The following is a 15,936-nucleotide window of genomic DNA, read 5'->3' as shown; positions in this document are numbered from 1 at the left end:
GACATGCAATGTAATGCATACTGTATACAGCCTAGGTATAGGTATGAATAATAAACATAACAAAACATAACACCGGTGCCATAATACCAAAAAAAATTACATCTTACATTTAACATTTAATATGTACATACATAAATACACACATACACATTGCCTCCCACACAGAGACAGGTCCAGCCTTCTTCCCACTCATAGAGGTAAAGTTACAGAAAGAAATAACATAAAAATAATATTTTTAAATAATTTAATTAGTTAGTTAGAATTAAAAGTAATAAGTACTACAGTAGTATAGTTCATGGTGGTAAGATAGAAAACTTAAATAATAATAAATAAATATATATATATATATATATATATATATATATATATATATATAATACATATTAATTATAATATATAAATATAATATATATATATATTTTATATATATATTATATTATATATAAAATACATATTAATTATAATATATAAATATAATATATATATATATATATATATATATATCAATATAATAATAATATATAAATATTATAATAAAAATAATAATAAATAAACAGCATGCTTATTTTCTTGACTCCGCCTGCGTGGATCACTCCGGAGCATAAAGCGAGCGCACACGTGCCTAACGTTGTTTTGCAGAGGGGCGTGGTTACGGACCGGTACTTGAATCTGATTGGCTGCTGAGCTCAAGGAGATTTCAAATCGCAGCAGCAGCTGACGGAGCTGTCAAAACAGAGAGACACTGGTGAGCATTAAAACAAAGATATACCCTTTATTTATACACATATATGCCTTTTTGTGATCCTACACAGCTCTTTAGTCTCTTCTGATAACGATTACATAAAGATATTAATGTATTTTACTCTCTGTTTAGTGTATTTTGGTCTGACAGTCGAGCTGCAGAGCTAATGTTAGCTCACCTTTCTATCAGTCAAATGTGTCTCAGAGCAACAATCATACACATGCATTAATAATTATGCATGCATTAATGTTAAATAATGTGCTGTCTTCATAACTTTTGGGAAGTGGAGAAAAAGCCAGCTACTAGCCAGACTATAGCATGTTTAATTCATAGTTTACAGGTTGGTGTGTAGCCTAGCTACTTGCAGACATGTTGTCTTATTTAAAGGACCATGCGCATCATGGTTTTAGCAGGTTTTAGCCTACATACAGTCTCATATGGTGAACAGCACAGAGGAACAACACCTGCATTATAAATACCTGCATAATGTTATTCAGTCAAGAACAAAAGTCCTGAAACAAGTACAACCTTTTTGTGAAGTGATCAAAACAAAAGGCCATCACCTCAGAGATAAATCAACAAAAACTATAAGCTTTATTATGGTAGTATTTATTTGTGGGCTATTGCATTGTATTGATTTAATATACACGTTTTGTATTTTGTGTTTACACCATGCACTTTACATCACTGCATATAATTTAAACAGTATGCCATACAGTAAAACTATTATAGTCTTTATTCATTATTCTTTCTTATTATTTATAGTCTTATTGTTTGTTTGATGAACATTCACACATATAAGCCTAGGTTTGTAACAGCAATAACATTGTAAGTGGTAAAATTACTGAACAACGGATTGCACATTTAGCCTTGAGTGTGTCCTACATTAATTAAGGTGATTTAGGCCTTTTAACAGAGTTTAGACTTTTCAGTGTCCCACATTTTGGACATGATTGTCCCACATTAGAAAATCAAGATTTGTCTGTGAAAACTTGGCATTAGAGTACTGATATGTCTACCATTTCTTTTGGAGTGTGATATCTGCATTTTCTTTTTGTTGGTTTGATTAGGACATTCAGCACTAATGAAAGTGTACACAATGGGAGGTCAATAGTCTAAAAACAATTTCACAGATTCAGTTTGTTTTGTGTCTGAATTTCAACGTCCTTCCTACCGTCTCAGCAGTCTGTTGGGCTGAAGTCATGAGGACGAGTGAGTTTGACTCCTCATCTGATGAGGAGGAGGTTGGAGAGGAGCTGCTGACGCCTTTCAAAATCTCCTGGTGAGTTTCAGCTGTTTTTCAGTGAAAGTCAGTTTGTTTTTAAATGGTGAAATGTAAAATAAGCGTCATCATGTTCACGTATATTATATTCTGATTGGCTTTAAGGTTACCGCTGTCCATAGTGGAGTGCTCGCAGTTTCTTGGGATATGTGCACTACCAGGTAGAGTCGTACTTTAATCATTTTTGTATCTGTATGTTGCTGTTTTTTACTTTATTGTAAGGTTTTGTGCAACTTACAATAATAAAATGTTTCTTTCTTCTGACTTCAGGCTGCAAATACAAAGATATCCGCAGGAGTCTGGAAAGAGATGTTGGTAAGACGACCTTCATCACTTACTGGTGCTTCAATAAAACACACATATTAACTTTCACATGTATATCTTTTTATGTTTTTTCACCTTTTGTTGAAATATCTCATACCAGTATATTTAAGAAATATAGTATGTGAGTGTGATGTTAGTTGCAGGATGCGACTAAGAATTATTTTCCTTATCAATTCATTTGATTATTTTCTCCTAGTTATTAAATCGTTTGGTCTATAAAATGTAAGAAAAATTACAATTTCTCAGAATAACAATTTTCTTACAGCCAATTATAACATCTACAAATCACTTGTTTTGTCTAAAACTCAAAGATATTTGTTTTTCTGTCACATGAGACAAAGAAAGTCAGCAAATCCTCACATTTAAGAAGCTAGAACCAGAGATTTGTTGTCATTTTTGCTTGAAAATGCACTAAAACAATTATTCAATCTATCAAAATATATGCCTTTTAAGTGTGTGTTTTGAGTTCTCAGATGTATTCAGTGAAAATAAATGAACTTAAATGCTATTTAAGTCTGATTATCAGGCTTAGTCCGAAGGCCGACGAAGCGCTTTAACACTTTTATGTGTTTGTGTAAATACATAGTTGACAGAAAGTGAGGCCTCTTCTTTATGAAAATATTTTGGCAGTCTGAGGTCTTGTTTGCAGCAACAGTGAAATAACGTTTAATTCCTCATTTTCCAGCAACATGAGCAACCTGAAGCAGTGGTTAACCTTTACATGTGACATATTCCTGCACCGATAAAACGTCTTGTTTTAAGAACACCAGTGTCATGAGAGAAAGAGGCTGTAACTATAAGAACCTGATTGCAGCTGTTTGTAAGTTTTGTTGTTTTTTACATCTTTGCTTCGTTCTCGTTAACAGAGGAGCTCAAGAACCAGGGCGTTCAGGACCTGTTTGTGTTCTGCACCAGAGGAGAGCTTAACAAGTACAGGGTTCCCTCCCTGCTGGAGGTCTACCGGCAGCGAGGCTTCACGGTTCACCACACGCCCTTCCCAGACGGAGACGCTCCTGAGCTGGAGCAGTGCTGCCAGATCCTCGAGGAGCTGAAGGTCAGCCTCGAGAACAACAGGAGGACTGTGATCCAGTAAGTCAACCGATCAGACTCTTCTGAATAAGAAAAATAGCTGTAAAAGTTGCATCAGTTTTAAACAAAATACGCACAAAGAGAAACCTTTGGGTTAAATAATGCTCCAAACTTAGGCTAAATTTTGGCCAGGAGGGGTCTGTTGACCTCTGACCTCAAGATATGTGAATGAAAATGGGTTCTATGGGTACCCACAAATCTCCTCTTTACAGAAATGCCCACTTTATGATAATCACATGCAGTTTGGGGCAAGTCATCGTCAAGTCAGCACACTGACACACTGACAGCTGTTGTTGCCTGTTGGGCTGCAGTTTGCCATGTTATGATTTGAGCATATTTTGTATGCTAAATGCAGTACCTGTGAGGGTTTCTGGACAATATTTGTCATTGTTTTGTTATTAATTGATTTCCAATAATAAATGTATACATATATTTGTAAAAAGCAGCATATTTGCCCACTCCCATGTTGATAAGAGGATTAAATACTTAACAAATCTCCCTTCTTTTAAAGTACATTTTGAACAGATAAAGAAATGTGATTAATTTGTGATTACTAGCCCTATTTGTTTTGTGTCATGATGGCAGCAATACTCTGTCGCAGGATTATAAAAGTGAGTGAAACACAGCTACCGACAGCAGCCTCAACAGACCAGAGTGGTAAAACAAAGGTTGCTGCTTCATGAGTCTCTTTGTAAAATCTGCTGAAACCCCCCTGAGAAACTCTTGAATCCCCAGGTGAACTGATAAAGCTGCTCACCAGGCAACAAGAGGGAACTGGTTGTACTGGAGAGAGAGAGAGAGATTTTAACTATGTAAATGTGAAGCAGGGTATTTCTACTCAAGCATGCAAACTTAGAAAACCAGACATTGATGCAGCCATACTTTCTGTGACAGATCTACCCTTTGGGTTTTTAATATTTGAAGTATTTTTAAACCTTTGTGAAGTGCCAGACAGCCCCAGAGAACCAGAGTACATTTCACCACAAAGACATCTATTTTCTGTAGCACAGTTACCCTCGGGACACTTCTCATTACACAACTGAACAATATTGCTTCCAGCTTTTAGCATTTGATGGGATTTTGTGCTTTTTTTTTCTCCTCCTCCCTTCAGCTGTTACGGAGGCCTGGGACGCTCTGGATTAAGTACGTATATAATCCTTTTACTTTGAAAGTTGTTCTCTGTGTCATTTATAATGTCAACCAAGATCAATGTGTTTTTTCTTAATATGTCAGCTTGTGTTGAAAAGTTTGACCTTTTTTCAAAATGTTAAATCAGTTTATTTCCCCGCTCTGATCTCTGATGGATGTCTCGTGTTTTCAGTCGCCGCCTGTCTGCTGCTTCAGCTCTCTCTAACAATGACGGCGAACAAAGCCATCGAAATCCTCCGGGAGCACCGAGGAGGAGGAGCGATACAAACAGTGAAGGTGAGAGGTCACTTTTCCTCCTCTCTCAATCTGTTGTGTTTGAGGAACTATAGCAGCTTTTGCATGTTTGCCTCATTAATCATGTACATATTTAGTATTCCTGCTGACCCATTTTCCACTGCATAGCATGAAGTTTAATATAAATGTCCTACTTTCTAGGTTGCTTTTTGTTTTCAGTATGTGATTAAAACAACTCAGAAAGTGTTGACTTATGTTTCCTTTAACCAATGTTTCATTAGTGTTGCGTGATAATAAACCATTTCCAAATCCAGTGTTATGGACCCATTTAGGCCATGCTCTGTTTTGCATACATATATATATAATATTTGAGCCCCTTATTTTTGGTGAGGCATTTTTACTTGGCAAAGGTAGTAGATAAAAAATAATAATTACGGCAATACCACGGTTTTGCACTCTACAAGTTTTTTTTTTCTCGTAAATTTACGACTTTAATCTCTGAAATTCTGAGTTTTTTTTCTCTTATTTTTATTTTTTTTAACTACAATGGTCCTAACACGTTGTCGTGTAGTTGGTCCACCAGTGCTAATGTTTTTTTCCACTGTAATGTCCTTCTCTACATATCTTGGCCACAGTTAAATGATCCTTGTTAAAAATATTAATTTGTGTCGTCAATAAAAAAATGAGTAAGTTATAAAACAAAATCAAATATCGGATGATATATCTTTAAAGATCATTAAAACATCAATGTTAGTGTTAGTTTAAAAAAAATCCAGTATTGGTCAGTCTGTGAATGTAGTAGCTTCTTTCATTAAAAAGATCTTTACTTGTATTACCATGCACAAATAGTGTAACGTTTAATAAAGTCGTATAAATATAAGTGACAATAGCACACCCAATATGATGTCAAGCAAGTTTCAACTGTTTATAAGTTTTTGATTATGACTAACAGATTGTCTGCCTGTAGGGAGGGAATATATAATAAAACTGATATGTTTTGGGAAATGGTCAGCAGTAATCTGAAATGTATTTCTAATTATTTGGCTAAAACATGCAAAACCACCAGTATGGTCCTTTTTTTTTTAAATGTTTCTGTAATGTTTGAAAAGTGTGATTGACTGCTCCTACTATTATATTATTGCTTTTTGCTTTTGAGGTTAAAGAACAACATCTTAATTTTACTTTTCCATAGCAATACAACTTCCTCCATGAGTTTCGGGAACGGTACGCAGCCTACCAGGAGAGCAGAGCGGTTTCCACAGAGCGCTCAGTGTCTCGGTGATCACTGCTCCTCAAATGACTGAGCTGTGAAAATATTCATCTCTTCAAACTCTCTCCTTTGTCAGCAATTTTTTTCCCTGATTGTGTGTGACGTGTTATTGTATTCTCTAATGATTGCACTTTAATAGAATACTCTAATATATTGCTTTATTTTGTCCTCATTTTAATCAAATTAAAGACTTGATGAGGAAATCCTGCTGGGGTGTTATTAGTAAGTTTAAAAGGGTGTTTGCATTTAAAATAATGGAGGTTTTTGTTCTAAATGTTGAGGATGTTAACTGGGAAAAGGTCTCCTGCTGTATCTATACTCTTATTTTAAGACCAATGAGCTGCATTTTCTGAAATGGTCTTTTCTCTAAATCTGTAGCACTGGTACCTTCTCGCTCCTTTTATTAGCCACGTTGCTATTATGGCTAATAAGATGTGTATTTTTTGCTCATGTACTCATCTCCTTCATTGAGTTAAAGCAATATTCCAGTCCGTAGTAAGAGTGGGATTGTTTTATTTAGATTCAAATAAACTCAAGTTGTCATTTCCTAGATGTGACATGATGGGATCTAATACATAAAAATGTTGATTTTTATCTGAGACACATGACCATCCCTTTCCCTGATAAATGTACACATTTGAAAATGGCAATAAATACTCTAGTATTCATGGAAACCTTTTGTCTAATGGCCTCGACTCTATAAAGAAATAATTCCACACTGCGAGGAGTGCTTGATATCTTGGAGACATAAAAAGTAAAATTCAAAAACATTGAATAAATAAACACTGGAGTTCTTAAACGCGGTGGAATATTTGGTGCTGAAATTAACAAAATGCACAAATGACAAGAAATTTCAAAAGGTACATTCAACAGTATGGCACGTCAGCAGTTTCCTATCAAAGCTCGAATGCAGAATAACAAAGTACTGTTGCTCCCTAATGCTGAATATATCACTGTACTGTTGAGTCTACCTTCTAATTTATCGATAGCTGCGAGGGCGATTCTACAGAAATACAGGTCACATACACATCGCTGACTACTCTGGATTCACACTTATATTGCCATTGATTTCAACAGGGATTACATCATGTAAATGTGATGATAGATGCATCTGAAGTATGGAAAGAATACATCAGATAGTTTGAAAAAAAAACTGATGTGACAACCAGATAGTGATTGTCCCTGTGCAACACGTTTCACTAAGTGATAACAACCCATGCACTTCAGCCCTCGCCGTACAAAACTGTACCTTCAAGTCCCAAAAAACATTTTAAGACCGTATGCATCTGTGAGCAATAACAGAAGTCTAGTTTGCATTGAACTATTTGTTTTTTTAGTCATGATAATGAATCACACTGCAGGTTTAAATTAGCTGTCAAAGCCCAGAATCTAATTCACAGGAAAAGCTAACGCAGTTCAGCAGATTCTCACAGATAATGCACACCTGAAAATGTCTACCTACATTTGTAAACACTCAAAAGTTGGGAGCCAAGATGGAAAAAAAACAAAAAACTTTATTTAAATCCCAAGCATCAAAATCACCACACCGTTAAAATAAAAAAAACAAAAAACTTGTCCATTCAGGTTTGTCCTCATTTTCCATAAAATTTAAACTATAGTGCTATGAGAGGAACGCTGCGACCGAGATATTCTCTTTTAAAACGGGCTAAATGTTTCCGAAATGACGCTCTGCGCTGTGTGTGGAGGGGGGGGTCGAGAGTTCGTCCGCTTGAAATGGCGTCTTGTGTTGCTGAACGGTGGTCTCCAGCAGGTCCAGTGTTCCAGCACTAAGATCATAGTGTCTGGTCGTCTACTGTACATGCAGGTCCTTTTCCTTCATCGTCCTGTTTAAGAGCTCACCAGAACATAAATCATCCTGTTGGAGATGAGGAGAAAGTAGAACAAGTTAAATATATAAAATGTTTTGCAACAACATCGCCGTATTGGGTTTTACATTGGTTGCATCCATAATTCCATACTAACATGCTAACTTCATGTTAGTTTTTTAGTATGTTCAAAACCTTAGTAAGAAACCAATAGTACGCAAATTGCATACTAATACCGGTGAAATATTAGAGTATACAAACGCTGGACACTGCGGCGACATAAATACCCCACAATGCAATGCGGTAGTGACGGCAACGTTCATAACGGACGGTGATGGACAGCTCTGTAATATCAATAACGCCAAGTATAAGATTTCACTTTGTTAAGCGTAATATACTTTTACATTAATTCAGACTTTGATTACCATTAGGGATGTGAGGGTGAGGACATTTTCGCACCGGTTAATAAACTTCTTACAACACCGGTGTTACTGATTACACCAGACATTTTACAAGAGTCTATTTGTAGCGCGCTTACTTTGATCTTTACCGTCGGGTGGCTGAGTGTCTGGCCTCTCCGTTCCAGGTTTCCACCTGGAGCTGCTCCGCCGTGCGAACGCCCCGTCCTCCTCACGGCGATTACCTCATTAACGTTATGGTTCCCTGATAGCATTGCTTTTGCTTTTCGCTTCAACACCAAATCCTCCGCCATCGTCTTGTCTGTCAACTCTCTCTGGTCCTGTGTGTGAAATCTGACTCCTGCTACTCTGAACTGATACTCTGTATGGAGCAGACACTTTCACTTTCAGATTGTAGCTCACTTACTTGTTACTTGTGTTTCTTTCTTTTTCCTTAACGTAGAACCAAAACATGGACGCTTACAACAAATAAACAAGGCAGAAAAAAATATTGCGTACCCGTAGAGATAGTAGAAGAATGACAGGAGGTAGAAAGCCAGTTTGCACCAGCCTTCTTTTTGACAGAACGCCAGGATGTCAGCATTCATGATGGTTGTTGGATCGTAGAGTCCTGGACAGCTCATCACAGGTCTGCTCATATACCTGCATCACAGTCACAAAGTTGTGTCAGATTATACTCTACTTTGTGTACATAGTTTAATTGATAGACTAAACACTATAATGAGTAATTCCTTATTATGTGAGATTCTCACCTCCACACATGATAAGCCAGCAGCGGTAGGTTGAGACAGAGGGTGAGCCACTCGGCCGCACAGAAGAACATCACACAGAAGAAGAAATGGATGAGATACTCCGGGAGGACCAGCTGAAAAGAGCAAAAATGTAAAGAAATGTCAGAATCCACATTGAACAGTCAGTCCAACTCCCCTGTTCTCTCTATTGTTGATTTACTGTTAGTAATATGAAGACAAATTCTTTAACTGTCCATACAAAATACTTAATTACCAAGTGTGGAGTCACATGGAATAAAGTCGGTACAAGAAGTTACAGAGCCTCAAAGGCAAAGAGAAATCTGAGCTATTTAAAGAGCCAGACATCTAAAAATTGCCGTCGGCTCCACAGAGAGTCAAAGACGGGAGTGAAATACTAATGAGCTACAGTGAGATGCTTATTTTTAACAATGCATTTTAAATCTTTCTTAAGCCTCTTGTGTCACACTATCAGGCCCAGTTTTATGTTCTACACATTACACGTGCAGATAAATGCCACATAAGCCGTCGTGCTGTAGGTTAAATACATGAACAGTGCTTTATCATGCACCGATCTGACATAATGTGTAACACAATAAACAAGGTGGGAAATTAAGCGAAATCTGAGTGATTTGAGCACTAACATGTTAGCTCAAACTGAGGGAAAATAGACCCCACTTGGCTGCTTTAAAACCCCTACAGTGAGGCATTACCTTCAGATGTCCTTTATCTAACCATGTGACTGTTTTTAGCCATGCAGCCAAAACATTTAGCCTTTAGCGCTGACTAATAATTGCTGTAAATCATGTGAGTTACTGGTAGAATTTAGAAATCTACTAGGCATTGTTGCAAAAGGTTAATTTCCCACCCTGGTTATATGTCATGCATCATCAAATCTGACCACAGGTAAAAGGGGAAACCCATCAACAACTTGCTCTGGAGAATATTTGCGTATCTCAACCACATCTCAGTAGCAGTGAGAGCAAACCTCCAGATCATCCCACTCCCTGACAAACGGACCGGGGCGACACACTGGAGTAGGACCATGCTGTGAGCGCTAGCAGTGTTGATGCAGCAGCAGCAGCAGCAGCCGGCCTCGGGGTTGACAGAGTTCGATGTGGTGCGGGGTTCAGGGGGGCAGATGGAGGCACCACATGGAAGCCATGCATTCAAAAAGGAGCAGAGGGCGAAAGGGGTGGGGGCAAGGTGAAGAGGAAGGTGCAGGAAGGGGGTTGGGTTGGGTTGGGTTGGGGGGGTGGGGGGCTATAATGTGTTGAAATCCTGCACTGTGCTGCCAAATACAAAACAGCACAAAAAAATGTGCCAACTGAGCTGACAATCCACACGCAAAAAGACTGGTCAAAACTGCACGTAGTACTGTGGAGGGCGTCATGGATTAGAGACAGGAGGAATCTGTACGTTTTTACTAAAATAGCTCCTCCTACTACTACTGAAATCACCAACCAATCAGTGGCCTCAAATATTGCTGAGCTGGAGAGTGTTGGGACTCTGCAGCCATCTGTTCAGAACCACAGGTGATGGAGGTTAGAGCCAAACACTGAGCTCATATACGGTAGCTTAGCTCTGCTAATTGCAGCCTGCACCTCCATAGAAATAATACAAGTTAAATTTAAAAGCTGGAACCATTAGATACATTTCCTCCAACACCAATCAAGCATCACCCTATACCATGATCCACAGCTCCGCTATTCAAAAAGCTTTGCTACAAAATCCAATTACCTGATCTGCTTTGCTTAATTACTAAGAGTACTGTTGTGTAAAAGCTCTGTCAGGACAGTGTATAGGCCTGGTGTCATCATGTTACTATTGTCGCAAACTTACTTTACCAGTAACTATGACACTATTTGCAAACAGAGGGTAGGTTGTAATAAAGATCATGCATGTTTTGAGCATTTGCAAGTCTTTTCAGTTAACAGCTACACTTTATTAATAATCAATAACATTAGATAATCCGTCCCAGCTAATAGAGTGCTCCAGGACTGACGTATTTTTGTCGGCCAACCAAGAAGTTAGCATCGCACAGGTCCCTCGACAAAAAGCCGATGGGATTGTTCCATTGGATTTTGGATTATTGCGGAAAATAAACTCTGTGGCAAACAAACGCTTATGATATTTACACGTTTTGTTTCGTAAAATAATCTTCACAAATGAACACCATTTTCATAATTTTGTAAGTAATCGCCAGAAGTAAAAAGCTAACGTTGGGCTATAACCAAACTACACCACGGTCGCATGGACGTGAGTATACACAACGAGGCTGTAAAGGCGGACGTGTGACGTTTAATAGTCTCATTTAGCCACTTGTTAGCAACTGTCTTTTTTAAGACGCGTAAAGGCTTCAAAATTCAAAAGTGGGGTATTTTATGATGTAGAAAAAAACGTTAAATTCTCTTACAGTTGTGTTAACCACAGACCTTATTTCAGGCATCTAACTAAAAACCCATTAAAAAAACTCATTGACTTTCAGACGAGAGAACCCGAAATGCTAAAATGCTAACTCATTTCCAGGTTTTAGGACTCATTCCTGCAGCACTCTATAGTGTCCAATACTACACAAACCGTGATTCCTATACCTAAATGAGCAGCTTAACACAGTCAATTTAATTGATTAGATGAGGTATGAAAAGGGAAATAAAAGACACAACCATTAAAACCTTAAAGCTGCACTTTAAAGGTCACGAAGAATAGAAAAAATAAATAATCAACAAAAGTAAAAAATGCTCACAAAAAAATGTAAAAGAGATTTTACCAAACAATCTACTACATGACAGTAAAACACCCTGAGGCACAGGTGGCATGTCGTCTAATCCCGAGCTGAACTCTGGCCTCAACTCTGAGATTAGTTAACTGAAAAGACGTTTGCAAACACTTCTCCGTGCAAAATGACAAGACTGCAGACTGAGTTGAACTGAGCGGGCATTTTAAAGATTGGTACAAACCTTTATTGCAATTTTGACTCTTTTAATCTTTTTGACCTTTTCAATTGTCTTTTTGCCGTTAACAAAGTGTAAAAAAAAAAAAGCAGATTAGGAAAAACAACAAAAGGCGTTAGAGTTTGACAGCTGACAAGATCTCTGAATTCACAACAGGCAGGTTATTTAGCATAACAGTGCAGAGAAATGATTGAAAAAGACAGATAGGCGGATAATGTTATCCTAAAAATAAATGAAAGACCTTTCAACAGAGCATTTCTGCATGCAGTCAAAGAGGCAAGGAAGGTGTGTGAGGTGCGGTGGTGTCACTTACCGGATTTAAAGTGTTACACTGATCTATAGGATTCTTGTAATCAGTCTTCAGCTCATCAAATGCTATTATCTGGGGGGGGGGGGGGGAGAGGATCACAGTTTAACAATGTACAGAGAGCAGCTCGGTGTAAATGTACATTTCATTAACATGCAAAAAATGCAATGCAGCAATTCATCTTTTTTTCAATTATAATTTATTCTACAAAATATAAAAATAGTGAAAAATGCCTCATGTAAGTTCCCAGAGCCAAAGAGGTCTTCAAATTGTATGTTTTGTTTGACCAACAGTCCAAAACCCAACTATTTGCCAAATTCTCACATTAGAGAGGCTAGCTGCACCTGATTCGCCTGTTATCAGGCCATTAAATGGGCGTTATCAGTCACTATAAGCACCATAGATGTGGTTCGTTTGGGCCTTCTACGTTGTAAAAGTGAAACTTAAAAAATGACAACTTCTTTAGGTTCAGGCAACAAAAAACACTTGGATAAGTTTAGTGGAAAACATTGTGTTTTGGGTTAAAATAAGTAAGAACACAAAGACTACTACGCATTGTTGGTTTCACATGGGATGCAAACTACGGTCTCCTGGGTGAAAGTCCTGTGTTTTGTGTCCCATCCATCGTCTCCAACAACGCCTGACTTCCACTTCTGCTCCTGTCATAATTACTACAGTCGCTGTAGTGTTCTTTTATACCTTCTTTCAGTGATCCAACATGTGAATAGATGATAAAACCTACCAGTGGGTGTAGTAGGTCCCTACTGACCCACATCTATGGGGCGTATACCGACTGATAACACTTATTTTTTTTTGTAAGCCTGTCCAATCGGCTGCTAAAACCAAAGACTGCTTGGAAAAGATTATCAAAATTGACTGAATTGACTATTGATTAATGAAGTTAATGTCGAAGCAATGCACTCTTTGTAGTCCTGTTGTTTACTGTTACACCAACTTAATGACATATTGTATGTTCAGTTGTATTCCATGTAATTTGTATTATTCTGAATGAGACACTGGTATATAATTCTTGGTTGCCCCTATGGGGTAAACATGAGTTACCTAAACGTACAATCTGCACTGCTTATGTTGACATTGTCAACACTAAAAACTAGCGGTAACAAAACGAGGAAAAGTGACATGTTGTGATATATATGGTGAAGCTAAAGGCAGCAGCTGACAGCTCCATCACATCACAGAGCAGTCTGGACCTTCATGTTAGCTAAGCCTGCTAACTAACTGGTTAAGCTAATATAGCTCAACTCTAATCATTTGACAAGTCTGGTACATTATTTGACGTTACTTATAATCAGACTACGATTAATATAATGTGAACAATGGAAGAAGATTAGTATAATACGACAATAATAGTGTTTGAGTTGGTATTTTTCACTGCTAGCTGCTAACTGTAGCCTCTAGCCTGACGGCTGGTGATGGTGCGAGCCATTCATTCTAGAACGGACGCGTTCCATGTGACGTGTAAACATTCTATCAGCTCGGGTAACGTTCCATTCTGTCTTCAGCCGTTAGAACACAATAACGGTTATGTGAGCCACTATAGCTGGCCTACCGTTAGCCCGGTCTATGCCAGCCTTTCCTCGCTCTTTCGCCTACTGTTATCAGCGCCATTGGAGTGGCAGGCCAAATCTCAACAGTTGTCTAAAATGTGTACTTACATGCCAGATAGCGAAGAAGATAAGCGCCGCCGTGAGCAGCAGAGCGAGCATGTAACAAAAGGCCGCGAATGTGAACGCCATTTTTGTTCCTCCGGTTCTGCTGGTTGTCGGTTCCTCTGGCTCGGTGGCTCGGATGATGCAGGCAGCAGCTTCGCAACCGATTTCAGATTTGTCAGCGTGTCTTCTTCTTCAGTGAGTGTTTGGCTGGCTGGTATCCCTATTGTCGCATTACTGCCATCTGCTGGAGTAATCTATGTCCTTCAGTGCTTCTCTTCCATCAGTCCTTCTCCTACTAATTCAAACTGTCCTAAAATTCCTTACGGGGTAGTGTCAATAATTAACATGTTTACATGTGTTATCATGGTAACATCGTGTCCTTTTCACTTAGAAGCTTTGTTTTGAAAAATGTTGAAGGTCCCATATCGGGCTCATTTTCAGGTTCATACTTGTATTTTGTGTTTCCACTAGAACATGTTTACATGCTGTAATGTTAAAAAAAACAACTTTATTTTCCTCATACTGTCAGTCTGAATATGCCTGTATTTACCCTCTGTCTGAAACGCTCCGTTTTAGCCATTTTGCGTTGCTAGGCAACAGCTTGGGTCCAAGTGTACTTCCTGTCAACTGATGACATTCACATACACTGCAACCAGGAATAAACTGGGACATATTTAGAATGTTTATGTTTAAAATTATGTCAAGGGTCTAAATATTGTATATTCGTGACATCACAAATTGGCAGAAATCCTGACAGCTTGTTTCAAATGCAGAGTTTCTGAATACGGGCTGTGTGTATTTCCCTGTGGATTGAGTGTTTCGATACTTTCACAGTATTTATATAGGACTTAAGCCGGCTTTATATTAAAAAAACATGAAAATCTCACTTTTTTATAAGTATGGCTGTAACCATAGATATAAAACAGTAGATGCGACATTACGTCATAAATAATGAAATAATCGTCCACCATCTTACCTGGGTATTGTTAATTGGCAAAACAGGAAGAGACTGCTTATAGGCCATAATACTGAATCTATTTAGGATTTCTATATAAAAGATATTGCTTAATGTAGTATATTAGCCATCCAGAATACCAAAGACAGTTCTTACATATTAAGTTCATGCAAAATTAAAAAAATAAAATCATTGTCTACCATATAAATGCACAGTTATGAAATTATCTTCATGATTTGTTCTCTTGGAGCTATAATAATCAAAATTCTACCAAAATCTTTGTTTTTGTGGTTCATTTTAGGCAGACACAGTTGTCTCGTTACTTTGAATAAAAACTGTATTGTGTATTGGTAGAAAAATACAAGAATTTATAAAGATAACATAAGCCTAGCTCTTTCCCCATAGGTTCCAATTACAGCAAGTTTAAAATTGTACCCAGGTAGGATGGCTGCCATATCGTTCCATCAGAAGTCATTAGAACACGTCACATTTACTGTTTTATATCTATGGCTGTAAATCTAAGCTAGCTGTGTAGCTCCTTTCATTGACATTCTGTTGCTAGGGCAACAGCTTTGTTCCAAGTTTACTTCCTGTCAGCTACTGCATTAAAAGACAAACAGGAAATACAAAGGGGTCCATTTAGAATGGTTATGTTGTCAAGTTTCAAATGGTCTATATACTGTAGATAGATAGATAGATAGATAGATAGATGTACTTCATTGATCCCAAAGTGGGGAATTCTTGAAATTCCCCACTTTGGGATCAATAAAGACAGTATTGGGGTCCTGGTAGAAAAATACAAGGATTACAGTATAAGGACAACATAAGCCTCTTTCACCATAGATTCCAATTACAGCAAGTTTAAAACTGGACCCAGGTAAGATGGCCGCCATATTGTTCCATCCTGTACATAGACATGCATGCATTAGCCATACAATATTTATTCTATTATTTATTTATTCT

The 15,936-nt window shown here is 37.8% G+C and overlaps 2 protein-coding genes across 4 annotated transcripts; one reads left to right on the top strand and one right to left on the bottom strand.

Moving 5' to 3' along the window:
• Nucleotides 1-670: 670 nt before the first annotated feature.
• On the top strand, nt 671-6,764 carry cdkn3 (cyclin dependent kinase inhibitor 3). 2 transcript variants are annotated; one of them, XM_074609753.1, is made up of 8 exons: nt 671-745; nt 1,925-2,024; nt 2,130-2,185; nt 2,295-2,339; nt 3,215-3,437; nt 4,549-4,580; nt 4,759-4,862; nt 6,013-6,764. In XM_074609753.1, exons 2-8 carry the CDS (start codon nt 1,945-1,947, stop codon nt 6,100-6,102), a joined length of 630 nt encoding a protein of 209 aa, XP_074465854.1. In that variant the 5' UTR covers nt 671-745; nt 1,925-1,944; the 3' UTR covers nt 6,103-6,764. The 2 variants fall into 2 exon arrangements, with proteins under 2 accessions (XP_074465854.1, XP_074465855.1); XM_074609754.1 differs by having other exon boundaries at nt 688-745; nt 1,928-2,024.
• Nucleotides 6,587-14,410, bottom strand: cnih1 (cornichon family member 1). 2 transcript variants are annotated; one of them, XM_074609756.1, is made up of 6 exons: nt 14,022-14,410; nt 12,352-12,420; nt 12,045-12,092; nt 9,088-9,200; nt 8,834-8,977; nt 6,587-7,966 (listed from the first exon to the last, which is right to left on the bottom strand). In XM_074609756.1, exons 1-6 carry the CDS (start codon nt 14,100-14,102, stop codon nt 7,939-7,941), a joined length of 483 nt encoding a protein of 160 aa, XP_074465857.1. In that variant the 5' UTR covers nt 14,103-14,410; the 3' UTR covers nt 6,587-7,938. The 2 variants fall into 2 exon arrangements, with proteins under 2 accessions (XP_074465857.1, XP_074465858.1); XM_074609757.1 differs by lacking the exon at nt 12,045-12,092 and having other exon boundaries at nt 14,022-14,339.
• Nucleotides 14,411-15,936: the final 1,526 nt, after the last annotated feature.

The sequence above is a fragment of the Sebastes fasciatus genome, chromosome 15 (genome assembly GCF_043250625.1).
Source record: "Sebastes fasciatus isolate fSebFas1 chromosome 15, fSebFas1.pri, whole genome shotgun sequence".
Classification (NCBI taxonomy): Eukaryota; Metazoa; Chordata; class Actinopteri; order Perciformes; family Sebastidae; genus Sebastes; species Sebastes fasciatus.
The sequence above is the reverse complement of the archived record's forward strand: the minus strand, read 5'-3'. Positions and strand labels throughout refer to the sequence as shown.

Excerpts from the sequence above, each read along its gene's own strand:
- cnih1 (XM_074609756.1), bottom strand. The coding sequence starts at position 14,102 with ATGGCGTTCACATTCGCGGCCTTTTGTTACATGCTCGCTCTGCTGCTC. Across the intron at positions 12,421-14,021 it reads TCTTCTTCGCTATCTGGCAT|ATAATAGCATTTGATGAGCT; the intron begins GTAAGTACACAT and ends CCCCCCCCCCAG. Across the intron at positions 8,978-9,087 it reads CTGGCTTATCATGTGTGGAG|GTATATGAGCAGACCTGTGA; the intron begins GTGAGAATCTCA and ends ACTGTGATGCAG.
- cdkn3 (XM_074609753.1), top strand. The coding sequence starts at position 1,945 with ATGAGGACGAGTGAGTTTGACTCCTCATCTGATGAGGAGGAGGTTGGA. Across the intron at positions 2,340-3,214 it reads GAGTCTGGAAAGAGATGTTG|AGGAGCTCAAGAACCAGGGC; the intron begins GTAAGACGACCT and ends TCTCGTTAACAG. Across the intron at positions 3,438-4,548 it reads AACAGGAGGACTGTGATCCA|CTGTTACGGAGGCCTGGGAC; the intron begins GTAAGTCAACCG and ends TCCTCCCTTCAG.